We start from the raw sequence: 18,575 nt of genomic DNA, 5'->3' as shown, positions 1-18,575 counted from the left end.
GCATCTGTGAGATTCTGCGGGAGCACAGTCTATGGTCACTCTGTCTTTATTTGGTCATACTGGAAGGACTTTTGAACGGGCTGAAGGTAAGGGTTAAAGTTTTTTGTCATTACGGTGCAGAAGAGAGCTGATACTTGATACTTTAAACACAATGTCAGGGTGATACAATGAACTGGAATAGTTTTCTGGACATTTTTTCCTATTTTTTTTTTTTTTTTATTTCTCCCTTTAAAGAAAATAATAATAATTCAGGTCCTCTTCTCATCCCCTTTTACTCATTTTTTAGAATTTGTGGGACATTTCTTGCCACATTGCTCACTACTTTTCCCCCCTTGACTTTGGAAGAACTCAAACCAGGTTTCAAAGGGTTAAACAGCTTGTAAAAAGCATTTGAATGCAGGATATAACTGGTGTTGATCCTGGTTTCAAAGGGTTAAACAAAAAAGCATTACATCAGTCATCATCTATGGTATGACATGCCTGAGAGAAGAAATTATTGAAGTCCCTCTCTCTCTCTCAGACACATCACACACAGTCCTTTACTGGTGATCATCACTGAACATGTAGAATTATATATATTAAGGAAATGCTGAATTTAATGTGAAATAATCTTGTGTTTATAACAAGGCCCACACCACCCATCATCCAACTCTACTGCAACAGGCTGAGCCCATTTGAATCATGAGAAAGCCGAAAGGTCCTCTGTCGAGGACCGTGTGTTTGCTGATGGTCATTGGTTTCATCTGGTGTCTGAGTTTACCATATTTCATCCTGGTCTGTATTGATTTGTTCACCTTTAACATAAACATCACTTTGATAAATTCAGGTCACTATTATTTGCCCTATACACACAAATAATGTCCATTCTCTTACATTCAGAATGGACAAAAATTCTTTATTTTTTAACAGCTTTTTGTTTTGTTGTTTGGTTTTAGAGCAGCGCTGATCAGCGGGGCATCAGTGCTACCAAACTGAGGCAACATGGCAAAGTGTGGATGGAAACAGGCAGGGCTGAAGGTGAGAGGAGAGGAGAAAGTTAAATGTAAATTTTGGGTGTTGGAAAATAATCGCAGCAAGCAACACAATCTATCTTCCTCACATAGCCATTTAACAGTGAAGCAAATGAGATGTATGTGGGCAAGGTAGATCTATGCACCTACGATGTGGTAGGCTACATTTATTAAGATGAATTTGCATCTGTCACCACTGTGACTCATTTGAATAGAGAATGATTAACCCGTCTTTATTTTTAACTGCACACTGTAGAACTGAGGGCAACATTAAAGTTGTATAGGCTTTATTAGCAGGAATGGATTATAATAAGTACATTTTCTTTGGTGTTTAATCAATTTAAATTGGGAATTGTTGTTTTTGTTACCATAAATGAGCCATTTATATCTACATAGGGTTCTTCAACCATGGACATTGTCATGTTGCACCATATTTCTACAGTAACCCAGAAAGGACAAATAATACATGTGATCCACATAGGGCCATTCCCCCCATGACAAGCAGTTTCAGAAAAACACCAATTTTTTTCATGTGAAATTGCTTTAATTAGTGTTTTTATAAGTTTAAATCACTTGGTCCATTTATTTTGGTGAGGTGGAGACCCTTGAGGATAATTTCGCTTCCGGTAAAAACCTCCTGGACATCTGGATCTTAAGTAATCAGAGAAAAAACATGAGCAAACAAAAGCAGGTGCTAGGCTAGCGGCTCATTCCCGTCATGCCAAACAGCACTGGAAAAACGCTGATTTGTGATGTGAAATTGCTTTATTCGGTTTTTTATTTGTTTAATTCACCTGGTCCACTTGTTTCGAAGAGGAAGAGACCTCTTCAGATAATTCAGATAATTATTATGGGAAGAGCTTTATATGGGAAATTCCTGACTTTTCTTCTCGACTTTTTCTTCTCTCTGCTTTTTTCACTTGCCCCTTTTCTTTCCCAGAAATAATGACGAGGATTGTTAAATTTGTGGATGATCTCCTGAACATTGTGGGATACTCTAACAACTGTAAGCAAACACTCCAGATAGGATTTTTCTTTTCTTCAGCTACACAAATCTACACTTACGACTTAATATAATATTATTATGGTATTGAAAATGCATTTTCATCTAATTAAACTAGAAATTTTATATTTGCTAATTGATATGAGAAATTACTCTAATATAAATTCTTGAAAATATGTTCCAAGCACCATGACTCAGCAACAACAACCTCTCTGTCTCTCAGTCTCTCGCCCACCTCCACTGAGAGACTATCAAGAGGAACTGCAATTACTCCAGATTAAAATGGAGGCAGAAAAAGAGAAAGGACAACTGAGGGATGAGATGATAAAGGAGCTGCGTTCTGAAAAAATCCAGCTGCAGCAACAAGTGGCTCACGGCGAGGAACTCCTAAAGCTACAGGCTGAGAAGGAAGAGAAAAAACTCAAATCTGGTAAAATGTATCCGTCAAATTACGAGCAGAATGATGAGTGTATTCCCACAGTCGCTGGTTTTAAAATGCAGAAACTCTACCATGACAATAATGAAGATCATACAATTAAAGCATGTTGTGATATGCCTACCTCTCCCCACTGAAGACATACACAATATCTTTACAAATGGGAGAAAATGTATATTTGAGTTTTCAAAATAGGCTAAGTAGTTTCCCAAAACAGCTGGGCACTGTTAGTTTTTTGGAAATGTTTTTTGAAATAAATAAAAAGCGCTATTGTTAGGGACTACTTTTAGCTGTGGATTCATACAAATTTGGTGCTGTAGTAAATTTACAGCAGCAACTCAGTGTAAATAGGATAGAAAAGAATAAACCATACTGCCAATGTTCATCACAATAAAGGAACATGATATCCAGTGGAGCAGCTCACTAGTTATTGTGCTTAAAATGCATTTTCAGTTAAGAAGCACTACATCTAATTAAAATAGAAATATGCTGAATATTCTATGAGTAATTATTGCATAGTATGGCTGATTGCTTCAACAGCTCTTTTGAGATGTAAGTGCCTTAAAAATATGTTCAAAGCAGAGGGATACATTAACACAACAACCTCTCTGTCTCTCAGCCTCTCCCCCGCCTCCCTTGAGGGACTACAAAGAGGAATTACAGTCACTCCGGATTAAAATGGAGGCAGAAAAAGAGAAAGGAGAAATGAGGGATGAGATGATCAAGGAGCTGCGTTCTGACAAACTCCATCTGCAGCAACAAGTGGCTCACTTGGAGGAACTTCTGAAGCTACAGGCAGAGAAGAAAGAGATGACACTCCAACAAGTCAAAACTGGTAATGTGACTCTTAATCATCTAAGGGGGAATTCAAACTGCATTGCCAAAGTGCACACTTTTAACAGGGAGATAAAACAGTAGATATTGTTTAAAGCAATTACAATCTTATCAGCACATAAGTGGTGAATTGCGATTTGTCAACATGCCGTGTGTTGATATGAAAAAAAAAAAAAATCATAGAACAAAGACCTTGGCTAGAAGTACCTTATTGACTGTCCAGTCGACTGATTTGATGTTCTTTTTCCTCATTGTCAACAAATGTATGTAGTTAAAAATTATTGTTAGTTAGTCTGTCAATGTGTTGCAGTTTCCCTACTGTATACTGAAGATGCATATCTGTACAAATGGGTCAAAAATGTAGAAGCAGATAAAAAAAGAAGGCTATGTAGTTCTTTTTTGAGATTTTATCAATTGTTCACAACAATTAATAAATGGTGCTGTTGTTAGGGAGTTTTTACAGCTGTGTTTATACACATTTGGAACTAGAGAAAGGTTAAGTTTACAACAGCAAGACAGCGATTGTGGGATTAAATTAGAACAAAACAAAAAACAACAGCATTGCCAATTCTAATCATAAAGTCATCTGTGCATCGGTGCAGGAAGTTTTCATGCACTGTTCGTACAAAAAGTAAAGCCCAATAATTTGAACAAAGCCCACATGATCATTATATAACCAAAGTAATTTTTCTTTCGTTAGCCTCCAGAACATCATCAACTTCAGTACGTAACTTTACATTAAGTACAGTATATAATGTCATTAATGTGGTGCTAATTTGTAAGCCATATGAACCATTGTATGTGCATTTTTGTAAGATATCATACGAACCCTTGTACAAGGATACGTTGATTGGTGTGGCCCACTGTTGTGTTTTTAATCAGTTTTGGACAACAATGGAATTCTATGCCGAGGAATCCTTTGTAGTGAAAAAAGTATGAGAAGTCAGTTACCTCAAAAACATAGACCTGTTGTTATGTGTTAGATAAAGTCCCACTTCACGGCAATAGCAGGTCAATTTATTTAATAAAAAATGTGAACAGACTCTTTCATTACTAATACTCTAGAGCAATCATTGTGCTTGTTTAGAGAAACAGGTTGCGATGTGCAATGGGATTCTAAGCCTGCTTTTACAAAAGTCTTTACATTTTCTTTTATATGCAGGAATGGCTGTAATGCCTGCAACTACTCCTGAAATGTGAAAAAAAAACAACTTGGCCTCGCCTCAGACTAATTTGAATACATTGTTCAACCAATGTCCCTTCGTGAGATTTTACAGGGTGGTTAAGAGTGCAGCCTTAGGTGGCTGAAACTTTTTCAATTATCCAATGAGAATTATGTACAAACCATTCCTGTAAACAGTTGGTGAAGCATGAAGGTTGTCTTCCTCAACATGCCTTGAATTAAAATTAATACCTTGGCTGAAAGAAAATGTTTTTTTATTAACATTAGTGGCAATATCTCCCACTTCATCCCACACAAATTCCAATAATACCTCTAACTGGACTCAGAATTAAAATATAAATGAATACTGATCAAAATAAAGAAAATACACTTTAATGAACAGAGCATCTCTGAATGAGCAAACATGCTGCTGTTTGTGTGTTTTGTAGATGATAAAATCGAAGAGGATAAAAACTGCCCACTCCCACCATTGGATGGATACCCAGATTGTATGGGGAAATTGAAGGTAACACATTTCTTTATCCTATCATGGATCGCATGGATGGCTTCATCAGTCATGTTGTCAGTATGCTTTGAAACAAATGCATTTATTTCTGGATATAATGCAAAGAGGTAAAAATATGGAAGATACAGCAGCAATCTTGACTCACTGTGGCTTGTTGATTCTCCAGTGGATGAAGGGAAGTTGGAAGTCTGACCCTTGCTACAGTCTTCATGGGGTGAATGGATCTCTGTGCTCCAACCTCATCTACCTCAGTGAGGTATGAAAGTGGATTCAAGCTTAAATATCACACAGTAACACTGCCCAGTGAACACCTCATTGCATTCAGTAAAATCAATCAAATCAAAGCTCAATTTTGTTATGGTAAAAGGATACAGTTGTTGCTGGTGTAACTACCACCTATTTCCTTCTGTGTTTTGTTCAGATAGAGTCATGGTGTCCTGTGCTTCCAGGCCGAGTTATTCCAGTAGAGGAAAAGGTAAATGCAAAAGCCCAAGAATGTTAAGATTGCATGTTACTTGAGTGCATGTAAAATGCTTGTATGTGTGTGTGTGTGTGTAATCTTTGTAGACCTGCTTAACCACAGTGTTTCTCTAAAAGGGTAAGAGGGCATTGTGCTGTGAGGGAATTCATAAATTCAACACAAACCAACAAAATGGTATGGAACTACAGAGGCACTTAAGGCCCAGACACACAAAACTGACATCGAAGAGCAAGCAGTGACAAAAGCAGACTGTTGCATCGCCTCATGTCACCTGCGTCTCAGCCAAATGTTGCACCTGAATCTGCACATAAATCCTGCACCTGCGCGAGAGTAAAAAACTCTCCATAGCAGCAGGCGGTGATCATCTATATTCCTCATTCAAAAAAGGAAACTGGAAGAACACAAGCCGATGTTCAAAGAACATGCAAGCAATAACATGAATCATTGCAAAAATGTTTCTGCTTAAGAGCTTAAAAGGCTAAAAAAAATTATATTAACTAGTTTGTTTTATTCTCACTCCCCTTTGACTTTAGCCCTTTATTTACTTTCTTCAGTTTCATTCCTTTTCGCATGTTCTGAGCTGAACTACCAATCAGAGTAATTTCACAGATGTGCTCCGCAGTCTTGATTCAAAGTAAAAAAAAAACAAGGAATGCCAACTGGGCGAGACAAACCACAAAAGCTGGGGCAACAGACACCCACAGAGGGCCCAACGTTGATTGATGGTTGACCGTTGACTTGGTGTGTCAGGGCTTTTTAAAGGCATAGACTTCCATCTAAGCCAAATGCCCTATCTTGCAATGTTTAAGTAAAAAATAAGTTGTAGTGTGTCTGCCCCCTTGATTCAGATCTGTTTCAAAATGTATTGAGTTCTTCCTTGGTTCATGTTACACTCTCAAAACAGACAAACAAACCTAAACTGGAAACATAACCTCTTTGGTGGAGGTAATAAGCATTATGATTTTTTTTATGAATCCAGGCAGGGTCTGACCATGCAGTGGTACAGGAAAGTCTAAAAGATCTGTACCCCCTTCTGGACAAGAGAGTCCAGTTTCGTTGGATTCGCCAAAGAATTGGCAGTATGGAGAAGATCTGGGTCGAGGCTGGACGTTCTCTTTCAGCCAAATACAACCTCACAGAGAGGAAAGCCAAACAGGTAATGTATACTTCCCAACTGTTGTGATTGAAATGCTAATTGACACCGCCTCTGTAATTTATTTATACCCTGCCTACAGAGCTCTCTTTTCTCACATGGCAGAATGATGATGGGGGATGAAATTCCACTCAAAATTCACAGTCATTTTTGAAACAAAAGCCATCCTAATGGTCATTAATGCTGTAGCTTACTCTGTAGCTTATTAGTTTTGATTCTGCTATTTTTCTTTCCAATGTGGCATAAACAGCTTCATAATGATGCTCATGGAATGGAGACATTTTAATTTCTTCTAAGAGGATGCTTTTAGCTGGCGGCCTCCCAGCTTCCTTAGATTAGGCTTTCATTTCAGTCATATCAACACCGGGATAAGAGCTTTATATATATGAATCATATACTCAACTAAACTGGCCTTCCATTGCATTACAGGAGCACTTAATGTTGTCCGAGCAGTAAATCAGCCATCAGAGCAGCCACTCTATCCCTAAATGCCCAGAAGGCTTGTGACAGGATACAATGGCCAAATTTCTCTGCAATCTTTAAAAGATTTGCTTTTGAATCTGAGATCCCTTTCTTTGGTCTCAATGCACTTGATTAAATAATGGTATTGGAACTGTGTTAGCATTAAAACAGTTATTTTAGTTGAATTATAACAAATTGAAAAGCATCATACATGGGAGAGAGAACATTTGTCATTGAATTTTGTTCATGAACTTCTACCCTTCCCCAGATTCTGGTGCATCCTGGAGCAGTTACAGATGAATCTCATGTTAGAATAGCAGAGGCTGCCTTCAGTGGGGGTCCCCTTGGGGAGCTAGTCCAGTGGAGTGACCTCATCTCCACACTTTACATCCTGGGCCACCATGTTCACCTTACTGCTTCCATACCCGACCTCAAATAGTGAGTATGCACACACTTTCTACCAGGGCGACTGATGTTATTGCCTAGAGGTAGATGAATTGGAATAGGAAATATGACATTTTAAAGCAATGATTATGTCTGAAAATAGCACCATATGAATCATAGATTATGCTCTTGATTAAAAACTATGCAGTTATAACTAGTTTATGTGTACACTCACATACATTTACAGTCATTCCATAATTTTACCTCAATTGCTACTGTTGTATATTCACTCTATTTCTGTATATCCATTCTCTTGTTAACCTCTCTCTAGTTTTCTAGGGGTTAAGACAGGTGGCTGCCCACCTCGTCAGTCAAAAGTGGAAGTAGACTTGATCTATACTGACATTATTGGCCTCAGACAGATTCAGGCAATACTAAACGCATCTTGGATCAAATACAGGTGAGCATCTGGGCCCTGGTCCTGACATTATTTAAAAGTGCTTGTGAGTGACATAAGAGTGAGAGAATGGACACGTGTCTTTGTAAAGTGTGTTTGGCTCATCATTTTAACACTGAAATGCTTACACATACAGCATTAGTGATAGAGTTGGTAGAATTCATAAAGTGATGCCTAATAAAAATTATACTTCAAAGGATTAAATGCCATTCGCTTTTGTTTTAGCAACTGTAGAAGGTCCCTTGATAAAAATAATGACACTATTTCAATCAGAAGAGACGTCATTCAAAAAGTGAAATACATTTATTGATATGGTACACATATTGTTTAGAAATACGAGTAGAGACAAGGTAATAATGCCATTAAAAGTGCCGGACTCACATTTGACAACCAAAAAACATAAATAAATAAACAGTAAACAATAAATGTGATTTGAGCAAATTTACAAGTTTTATCTCCTACTATATTTAATGTATTTGTTTCTGCAAACCAAATGGTTTTTGCCTTTAAATTTCCTGTTACTCTTAAGGCCAAAGTCCATTTGGCTTAAGAGTGCAAAGGCAAAAGGCACCTTTTGCATGAGCATAATGCTGCTGGACGAGCTGAGAACATGGCTGGACAGAACCAGTTGCGGTGTTATTATACGCCGGCGGATGGCTGGATGGAACCTGTCACATGCACATGAGGCATGGCAGGACGGCTTCAGTTAGAAATGCAGCCTGTAACAACATAACATAAAAAGCCTGAGAGTGCTTTTACGGGTGGATGGGAAGTGAGGTAAATAGGTCAAACACACCTTAACTATGATGTGGAAGTCAGGTGTTCACTTCCCATTTGAATGTGATGTTTTTTTCTATGCCTTATACCATGTGCCTCCTTCCCCTAATCCTAACCATGACTTTATCACCTAAAATTAACCATCCTTGCCAGCATGTGCATTTGTTGATGTTCCGGCCTTTGTTGCTATGTGCGGTTGTTGCCTAAACATAACCACGTGCAGCATCATGCCACTATGTGCTTGTGCTGACATCATGGTAGTGGCATCCCAGAACATAAAGAGCAGATGCAGGATGCTTAAAAGTAAGATTTAGATTTAGATGTAGAAGTCCATTGATAAAGTAGCAACATGTGGCAAGATGGGATGATGTTTAAACAACTCATACATATAATAGGACACAATGCTGAGATATGTCAAAAAAAGAAGAAATCGACAAACAGTCTTTTGGTCCTTTTGTGTGCTCTTGTAGGTGATCCGAGTATATTTAAAAAATAATCAAAGACCAAGATTCATCACAGTTGCTTTGCTACAGACAAGCAAAGATGAGTTCAGGAGAGCAATAGAAAGTTAAAAAGATGAAATGAAGATCTCATTCAATGAGGAAGATGTCAAGCGAGAAGGTCAGCAGAGCGAAGAGTCGAGTATGAGTCAATTGGCGATTATACTGGCACAGAGGATACAGAAAGTAAAGTGGTTGCGGCAAGATTTTCAGAAATAGAAGGGACTGGATGGATCTGAGTTCAAACCTGTTGGGGGCAATTACTGTTTTCTACGAAAGTGTCTGTTCTTATAACAAACGATCTAATTTTACCACATAGAGAGGAATAAGACCAAGTCACAGTCCGAGACCTTAAAAGATGGAGTGGGTTGGAAAAAGTCATGAAATAAAAGACAGTGTCAGAGAAGGTACTGAGTAACAGGAAACAAAACAGAGAAGGACTAAAAGAAGGAAAAGATTACAGAGCAGGCTTTTGTCATGTTTAAGGAAAGGAAGGGGACAGATGACATGAAGGAAGATAGATGTAAAATAATATGACATTTTTAGATTTTCAGTAGTGGGAAATAGAACCATTTAGATCTCTGCACCTCACATGTCCTCCTTGCAAACTGTGACAAAAAGAAAGTACATTATAGATACAAATGGTTCTTACTGGTCATTATTGTATTGGGACATTCAGTTTCTGGCACTCAACTCTCAATCAAGTGTCTCTGAAAATGTGCTGTGAAGGCTTTTATAGCAACTCTGATTTGGAATTCCATGTTCAATAATATTCCCATATATATATGTGTGTGTGTGTGTGTGTGTGTGTGTGTGTGTGTGTGTTTGTGTGTTTGTGAGTAGTGACATGTTTATGAGTATGTACTTGTGTCTGTTGATCAGGTGCAAGATTCGTGTGTTGGACACTTTCGGCACTGAGCCAGACTTTAATCACATAGGTTGGGCCAAAAAGCACAACCTTAGTAGTCCATTTGGCAGCCTGCACCTGATCCCAATGCAATTCTACACCATGTTCCGTATGTTTCTGCTTCTTTTCCTTTTCCAACAGCTAATCATGTCATTTACATACACCAATCATCCAGAACATGAAAACCACTGGCTGGTGAAGTGAACAACATTGATCATTTCGTTATAATGTGATGTTCTGCTGGGAAACCCTGGGTCTGGGTATGTATGTGGATTACACTTGATATGCTCCACTCACCCAGTTACAGTCCAAGTACCCCCCTCATGGCAATGGCACTCCCTGATGGCAGTGCACCCCCCCCCCCCAGCAGGACAATGAAACATGCCACATTATAAAATCTCTTCAGGGATGGCTTGAGGAATGTTACACGGAGCTCAAGAGCAAGTGTTAAAGTGGAGCGTGTCAAGCAGAACATTGCATTGTAATATTTGATCAGTGGTATTAATTTATCAACTGGTGGTTCTAATGTTTTGGTTAATCATTGCATTTTGCATGGAGAACAGACATGGCTACTTTTTTTAATACCTCTTTTAATTGATGTATCCTGATTTAATTGATGTGATGTGTGTCTCTTACTGTGAGCAGCTCATACACCAGACAACACATTCCTGGGCTTTGTGGTGCAGCACCAGCTGAGTTCTGAACAAGCTGAGCTGTTAAAGTCTACCTCAAGACAAAACCAGGCACTTGTGTATGGCAAGAGAGGCACATTTTGGAAGGTATGGAATGAAATTGTGATAGATAAAATTACATTATTTTCTGGAAAGTATTCTGTAAGAGTTATCTCTTGAGGCACCCATACTGATTTTGTAAAAGAGTGTTTAGAGAAAAAAGTTTTAAAATTTTCAATTGGTGAATAAGTTTTGAAATGAAAGGGAAATATTGAAGGGCCCTTTAATCTTGTTTTTTTCACATTGTGTTTTTTTTTTTTTTACATTGTTATATGTCATGAGAATACTTCATATATGTCACCTCATTCTATCTTATGGTTGTTTAGAAGTTTATTGTTTCCCTCAGTTTCATTCAGTAATCTCCTTCCAATACACACTTGTCAGGTGTAATTGGTGCCACATCCATTGATTTCCAAGCAAGTCACCCTTTGCTTCCTCTGCTGTTTCACAACAGGGTAAAGAGGCTTATGTGGACATTATCCACAAGTACTTGGAGGTCCATGGGACAGTTGATAGCAGTGCTACGATTCCAAAATATGTGAAAAACCACGGCATTGTCAAAGGCACTGAAGTTCAGACCCTGCTGAGACAGAGCAAGGTCAGTATGTGTCTCCTTACTGCCCACTGCTGGATAATAATAGTATTTTTTTCACCCATAATTAAATAATCTATCTACACCCACAAGAAAAACAGACACATAATGTCCATCCCACAGAAATGCAAAGAATGAAAATGGGCATAGCTTCCCTTTAAAGTGGTAAACTTTCTCTAATTTGATGAAGGAGACAAAGAAAAGGACAAAACACTTGTGGATAACCTTTGTCCACAAATGTCTTTATCATGTCATGTAGACAAAATCATACCAAACATGGGAAGAGCTATCAAAATGTTTAACCCATTTCTATCTTCAAGACCATCAAAAGCAGACTGCACAATGCAGGTCGAGGGAATGCATGCCGTTCTGTCCTCACCGTAGGTGGAAGAAAGACTGGTCAACTGTCTTTTAAAAACTTACTCTCAGAGACCAACCTTTACCTGGGATAACACTAAAGTAGACAAGGAACCATTGAAGGGTACCTCTTCTACAATACAGAACACTTTTTTCGAAAACTGTGTACTGCAGGGCAGCATTCAATAAAATCCTCCATAGTTCTTCGTGTCAAAATCCTTGAATCAAATTATTCCCAAAGAGAGTTTCAATTCAAGGCTTTTCTGACTGTCACAGGGCTATAGCTTATTATGACAAAAACAGTTGTTGAAGCATATCGGTCTATGTTGTGTTCATAGTTGTTGGATATTTGATAACATTGTTTATGCTGCAGTACTGTTGCTTATATAATGACGTAAAGTAGAACTGTACCTTGTTGTTTTGAATGTAATTATGTACAGTATGTGAGGGCATATATGTTTACTGTTCACTTTCCCTGAGAACCACAGGAAGAATCGACCCATGGCCAGAATAAATGTTGGCATTGAAAGTTCCTGCAAACCATTACATTTGTAAGTTTCATATGTAGCAAGTTAAAACGTAAGGCAACACCGTGGTTTACATGTGATTAGGTTTAGGTACAGAAAAATACTTAGTTAGTATGAGGAAAACATGTTTTCCTCACAGTTTAGTTGCTGTAAACAGAACTAGATGTGTCATGAGCTATCTTTAAAAAACACTGTTGTTCTCAAACAGTAGTCTACTGCTGCCTGCTGGTTGTTTATGGTGTTACACCATCCACCCTCCTCCGAATGAGAAACTCAACTCTTACACCATAACCTCTGACTTGTATAAGGGTTTGACCTTCTGGGTAGAAGGGTAGAAACTTGACTGTATGAAAATAAATGGATGGATGGATGGATGACTGGATGTACCTGTGATGTCGCTCATTGGTTTTGGAACTATGACTTTCAAGTAAGACAATAAAAATCCCAAGCAAAAGGCAACAAGTCCAGCAGTCCCAACAGCAGAAGCGTCTTCCCCTATGCTGCTGGAAGTTCTTAAGCTGCTCCTCACCAGAGCAGGTGCACCTCGTCACCTTGTCCAGAGAAAAGTAATAACATCACAGAACACTCACAGCCGTAACAACATGCTGTTCAACAGTAGTACATATTCTGTATATAAAGGTATACTATGCAAGATTGCTGCTTACTGTGTGCAAAAAGGCCCAACGGCAGTTTGATGTATTTCAAAGACATAGGGTAAAAAAGGTAACAAGCAATTTGGTAAAAAACATTCCACAAATTGCAAGACATTACTACATTTAGAAAAAGAATTTTTAAAAGTTGGGAGAAACTGTAATTCTAATCATCATAATTCTGTATTTAAAATTATGTTACAGAATTTTGCATTTTAAGCACTTTTTCCAAGTCACTTTCTGTTTTTCCCAAATCATTTGATTTTTTACTTCAGTGTGGCTCTAAAACATTCATTTATAATGACATCCCTCCCTGCACAGACTGTTAGAACACTGACTGTGGGACCTGAGTTCGTCATTCATTTTCCTGGTGTTGCTGGCCCCATGTGGTGACAGCAAAGCAGTACATGAGGTTACCTCTTTATATGTTGCTTTTAACATAAACATACATTGTTTTCTGTTGCAGGTTTTTGTTGGATTGTCTTTCCCATATGAAGGCCCCGCCCCATTGGAGGCAATAGCCAATGGTTGTGCTTTCCTGAACCCCAGGTTATACCCGCCACAGAGTAGCCTTAACACTGACTTCTTCAAGGGAAAACCCAACATCCGAGAGGTCAGGGATCAAAGCTTAGACACTTACCATGGGCTGATAAACACTTCTATGATAATGATAAATGATGCATGTTTTTATAGAGATTTAAACAAATAGCTGGTGTACTCTATCACTCAATTTACTTGTTTGTGTTACAGGTGACATCCCAGCATCCTTATGCCGAAGCCATAGGAGAGCCCTATGTTTGGATGGTAGATATGCATAACTCCACAGATGTGGAGAGAGCTCTCACTTCTATCCTCAATCAGACTGTAAGAACCCTCCAAATATGGTGACATATCCAAAGAGCAAAGTGGAAATATAGAAAAACTTAGCTTAATGAATAAAGAACTGCAATTATTCTATAATATATCTTTTAATGTAGTATTTGGATATCCTTTTCAGCTTGAGCCATACCTTCCCTATGAGTTTTCCTGTGAAGGGATGCTCCAAAGGGTCAACAGCCTGATTGAGAAACAGGTTGGAAGAATTTCAGATGCTGTTTTTTATTTTTGTAATTCTTATTTTTTTTATTCTACTTTTTTATTTTTTTCTCTCATCTTGTTGTCATATTTACCTCAGGACCTCTGCAGTAGTACAGCGAGCTGGCCCCCACTGAGCGCACTCCAAGTTGTTGAGGCAAAGGTGAACATGTCCTGTAAACAGGAATGCCAGAGGGCGGGGCTGATATGTGAACCTGCATTCTTCCCGCATGTTAACAATGCTGAAAATCTTGCCAAGTAAGTATACACATGTTGATTTGTGTGGAGATCAATCCAGTAACACAAGTCCTAATTTCTTTTCATACCTTTGTGTATGAAACTTGGTTTGAAATGTGTTGTAACAGCCCATTCTTATTCCAAAGTTGTCAGATACTGCCACTTTGCTGTGATTTCAGGAAGGTATGATGGTATGATGTCATGGACAGAACCTTTTGCTGTGTCATGATAATCTGGCAGATGGCCAGATGGCACCTGGTGCTAAATGCTGAAGTGGGATAGCTGGTATCAGTTGATAATGCAGCCCCACAGAACCTATTTTGACCATATGATATGCAGCTGAACTACACCAGTTTGAAACACTGCCTGTAACTCTGTAATATAAAGAATTGAAAGGGAGGGTAAGAGCAGGGGTGGATCGGTCCAACAGACCTCAAACTTTCACCCAGGAGCCTGGTGTTTGCTTCCTGCGTATAGAGTCAAACCATGATGTTTTTTTCCTAAACCTAACCACATTCTTTTGTTGCTTAATCCTAACTATGTGCTATTGTTGACATGCTGATATTGGTTGCAGCATCCAGCAGCAAATCAACTGGCAAAGCGGGAAAATGCGACGACTTGGGATGTATATTACCGTGGCATAGTCGGCAATCAAAATTGGGCTAGTTTATTTGGCTGGATTCTGGGTTATCATTCATCCCAAGTCTCAGCTGAGTCAAGCAATTAGACAGGGCCTAACTTATTTTCTACAGCATGCCACGTTTGTGTCGATGCCAGGCAAAATTATTTTTGATAATGGATCAGTGTTATCAGTGTCAGGCCAGATTATTTGGCCTGTTTTGGGGACATCATTCATTTTCTATTAAGTAAGTCAATTGGACGCAGCCCAGCTTATTTCTTCCAACATGCCGAGTTTGTGCCAATGCTGGGTCAGGTCATTTTTGACAATGTGATGGCAGTGTCAGGAGGTGGAATCAGGCCAGTTTATTTGGCGTCATTCTGGGGTGTCACTAATCCAGAGTCTAACCACAGTTAGGGGTATTGTTGAATAGTTTTTCGCCATACAAGTCAAAATAACCCAAAAACAGGGGGTGATATAGCAATGGTGTGCAGAGGATAGTTTTTAAAAAAGATTCTAGCTGACAACTACAGAGAAGAAACAGTCATATTCACTTTTTGATCTCAGCCAACTCAAAAAATGGACTGCTTTACAAATTATTCTATGCACTTTGGTGGGAAACACAAATACTGTACAAAAGTTCAAAGTTACTGTGAAATATATCTTAGCCAACGCAGGAAGCCTTTTCATCACTGCTTAATAGCACAGACATTTTTTTTTCCAATTTTAGCTGGTGTCAGAGTTAGCGCTCAAGTTAAAAGGAAACAGAAAAGCAAACAATTAGCCTGTATTTGACTTGAGCCTTTCAGACAAATTCTACACTAAAGCTTTGTATAGGTAAAGCATTGCTGGTGCTGACAGAACAGCAGAGGCCATAATCCAAACCACCCGTACCTAATATGTAATTATACTAAACTGAAAGGTGGAGCTTGCTGAAGAAGACACCATCCTCCAAAACCTTTTGATTTACATGCTTTATGACATTATGGCTGATACAAAGTTGCTGATGATTTCTTCTTCTGTCTGTTTTTCTCCAGATACAGTGTAGACTGTCAAACATCTGAGCTTTCTGACAGTCATTTGGTGTTTCCAGCCTACAACAGCAGCAGTAAACACTGTCTGTTCCAGTCCGACTCCCTGCTCTTCAGCTGTGTGAGGTCAGACCCGGCCTTGATTCGTGTCTGCCCCTGCAGAGACTACATTAAGGACCAAATAGCCTTATGCAAAGCATGTGTCTAACTGCTGGATGGAAAACAAAACCCTACATGTACAGACAGGTCAATGGTTCCCATTATTACAATAGCACAAACACAACAGTTATTTCAGAGGAGTTAACCCTTTGAAACCTGGATCAAGAGCACTTTTCTTGTGCTGCTTTCATATACCTTTCACAAGTATTTAAACATTTGAACCCTGAGCCAATTGGTTTAATTTCTTAAAAAAATAAAAACATGCAAAAACAAACAAACAAACAAAAAAAAAAAGAAACAACAAACAAACATGGGAAACAAGCCTGTCATGTATGAGTTCAGATGTGGACCCAAATGCAGAATAAAAAAGGCAAAAACAGGGTTCAAACAAAAAGTGAACTTTAATGCTGGTGAAAATGTCAAAAAAAAAACCCCAAAAAAAACAGGTAACCAAAACAGAAATGAAATCCAAATTTAAAAAAAAAAGAAATCCAGGATGACAAGGAAGAACTTAAGAGTGAAGAAAGCAGCAAACACAACATAATCAACAGGGAGGATAACAGATGAACTGACAGGGAACAAGGGGAGACACACAGGTATATATACACAGGGACCCAATCACAAGAATGAGACACAGCTGAGGCAGGTGGACACAGGGAAAAGGAGGGAAACACAGGGATTGGCTAACAATCAAAGGTGTGGCAGGGACCACAGTGGTGGAGCAAACAAGACTAAAGCAAAACAGGTGTGCAGAGAAGACTGAAAATAAATGGTTTAGTGACACCATGTTCACTATGTTTGCTAAAGGGGAACACCACCTAAAATAAAGATTTATATCCATGGCCTTGGAAGTATAATCAATGTTTGTGAATGTAACCTACTCAATACCAGAGATGTAAGTCTCAAAACTTGTGATGTCATCAGGTATTAAGTCTGGAGTTGCCCCACAATGAATGGGAGCCTGATCTTTGTGGATACACAATATGTTTGTTTTCTTTATATATATGGATATATAAACCAAAATAAACTTTATTATTTTTCAGTATTCCAAGTTACAAAACAGAAAATGTACCAATATACTCAGAACATTCCCTTGGCTGCTCTCAGTGTTATCTATCTTTTACCATTAATTGTTTATTGAGCAGCCAGACTTTATACCCTATGACAAATTTGAGTTACATCACTCTGGTTTTCGATTTGGGATAGAGTTTTATTTTTTTTTAAATGATATTTTTTGGACTGTTTTAGATCATAGGAATAAAATGTATGAATTTTAAAAACGGTTTAAGTTCCCCTTTAAGTTCACCCTGAAAATGTTCAGCAGACTCATTCTATAAGAAACAACAACCATTTTTGGATATATTTTATTCCTTTTAAAATCATTTTCAGAACTTGTCTGTTACCCTACCAGATTAGGATTCATAAGACTTTTATTGCCTGATGCCAGAATATTGGCATGTATTGCAGATGAATTGAAATTTAATTTATTAGCCAGTTTACAATGGCTTTATCAACAATTGGGTTAGTATTATTTTTTTTTAATTAATTTATATTATTTGTTTATTTTTCATTATTTTTTTATCTTATTATGAATATATTTATTTTTTGTTCTTCTCAAGGAAGGAGGTTGCCAGGCACATGTGGGGTGTTGTTCTATTGGGCTATTGTGTTTCCCTTTTTGTCAGTGTTTTCTTTTGGTGCTTTGGATCTTTCCCCTATTGATCATGATAACCTACTTGCATTGTACATGCATCAAGAAAGTGTTAAAACTACAATAACACTAACACAAAGGTGTCATGACATCACACGTTGCCTGGATAAGGCGACATAACAGTTACATATAAAAGGGCTAGTTACAACAGCCAGTGCAGTTTGTTGTTTAGTTGGTATATAATAAATCCTTTTACAGTCAACATATCTGCAACCATTTGACAGCTGCCTGGAAACCAGCTTTGCATTATCCTCTGTCATTAATTAATTTTCCTTATGTTTCTATTCATTTGATGACTATTTATGTGATGCAGCATTAATTAAACAATATATTTTAGTCTTCATTTAGTCTGCATAGCCTTTGGGACTCAATCATGCACACCAATTGCCAACTAACAGGGGTGAGCATTACCGTGAAGCCCTGATCCAAACGAAAGCATTCAGCCACTACCTTTCTGGTAATGATGATAACAGCCCAAGGTGTTTCACAGTCTCCTGTCACATGAAAAGCAGTGTACAGTGAAAAGTAAAAAAAAAATAAAAATTAAAAAAAAGAAAGAAATTCTCATTTTCTAGTCATTTCCTTGAGTTGCTCCTAATGTACATTGTCTTGCCAGAGCAGCAAGAGTGCAGGCCAAAGATGATGATGCAAACATGTGAAACAGAATCAGGGCAGGTGAGAGAACATACTGAAGTGAGAAATATTTTATTATTGTAAAATGCATTAGGCTTTACTAGTCTCTGCAGAATACTTTTATGCCAAAATCATCCAATGTCTGCTTTACTGAATATGCAC

At 38.2% G+C, this 18,575-nt stretch overlaps 1 protein-coding gene across 1 annotated transcript; it reads left to right on the top strand.

Moving 5' to 3' along the window:
- Positions 1–681: 681 nt before the first annotated feature.
- LOC121949308 (alpha-1,6-mannosylglycoprotein 6-beta-N-acetylglucosaminyltransferase A-like) lies at positions 682–16,179 on the top strand. The gene is made up of 19 exons (XM_042494965.1): positions 682–774; positions 936–1,017; positions 1,951–2,016; positions 2,237–2,443; positions 3,069–3,284; positions 4,895–4,971; positions 5,138–5,227; positions 5,393–5,446; positions 6,432–6,608; positions 7,336–7,505; positions 7,783–7,911; positions 10,068–10,201; positions 10,738–10,871; positions 11,278–11,421; positions 13,416–13,562; positions 13,700–13,813; positions 13,947–14,021; positions 14,124–14,281; positions 15,917–16,179. The coding sequence occupies exons 1-19, from the start codon at positions 682–684 to the stop codon at positions 16,116–16,118; spliced, it is 2,469 nt and encodes an 822-aa protein (XP_042350899.1). The 3' UTR covers positions 16,119–16,179.
- The last annotated feature ends 2,396 nt before the right edge of the window (positions 16,180–18,575 follow it).

The sequence above is a fragment of the Plectropomus leopardus genome, chromosome 10, assembly GCF_008729295.1.
Source record: "Plectropomus leopardus isolate mb chromosome 10, YSFRI_Pleo_2.0, whole genome shotgun sequence".
In the NCBI taxonomy this organism is placed as follows: domain Eukaryota; kingdom Metazoa; phylum Chordata; class Actinopteri; order Perciformes; family Serranidae; genus Plectropomus; species Plectropomus leopardus.
Note: the sequence above shows the minus strand (reverse complement) of the source record. Positions and strands in the feature narration are given on the sequence as shown.

Excerpts from the sequence above, each read along its gene's own strand:
- LOC121949308 (XM_042494965.1), top strand. The coding sequence starts at position 682 with ATGAGAAAGCCGAAAGGTCCTCTGTCGAGGACCGTGTGTTTGCTGATG. Across the intron at positions 5,228-5,392 it reads ACCTCATCTACCTCAGTGAG|ATAGAGTCATGGTGTCCTGT; the intron begins GTATGAAAGTGG and ends TGTTTTGTTCAG. Across the intron at positions 7,506-7,782 it reads TCCATACCCGACCTCAAATA|TTTTCTAGGGGTTAAGACAG; the intron begins GTGAGTATGCAC and ends ACCTCTCTCTAG.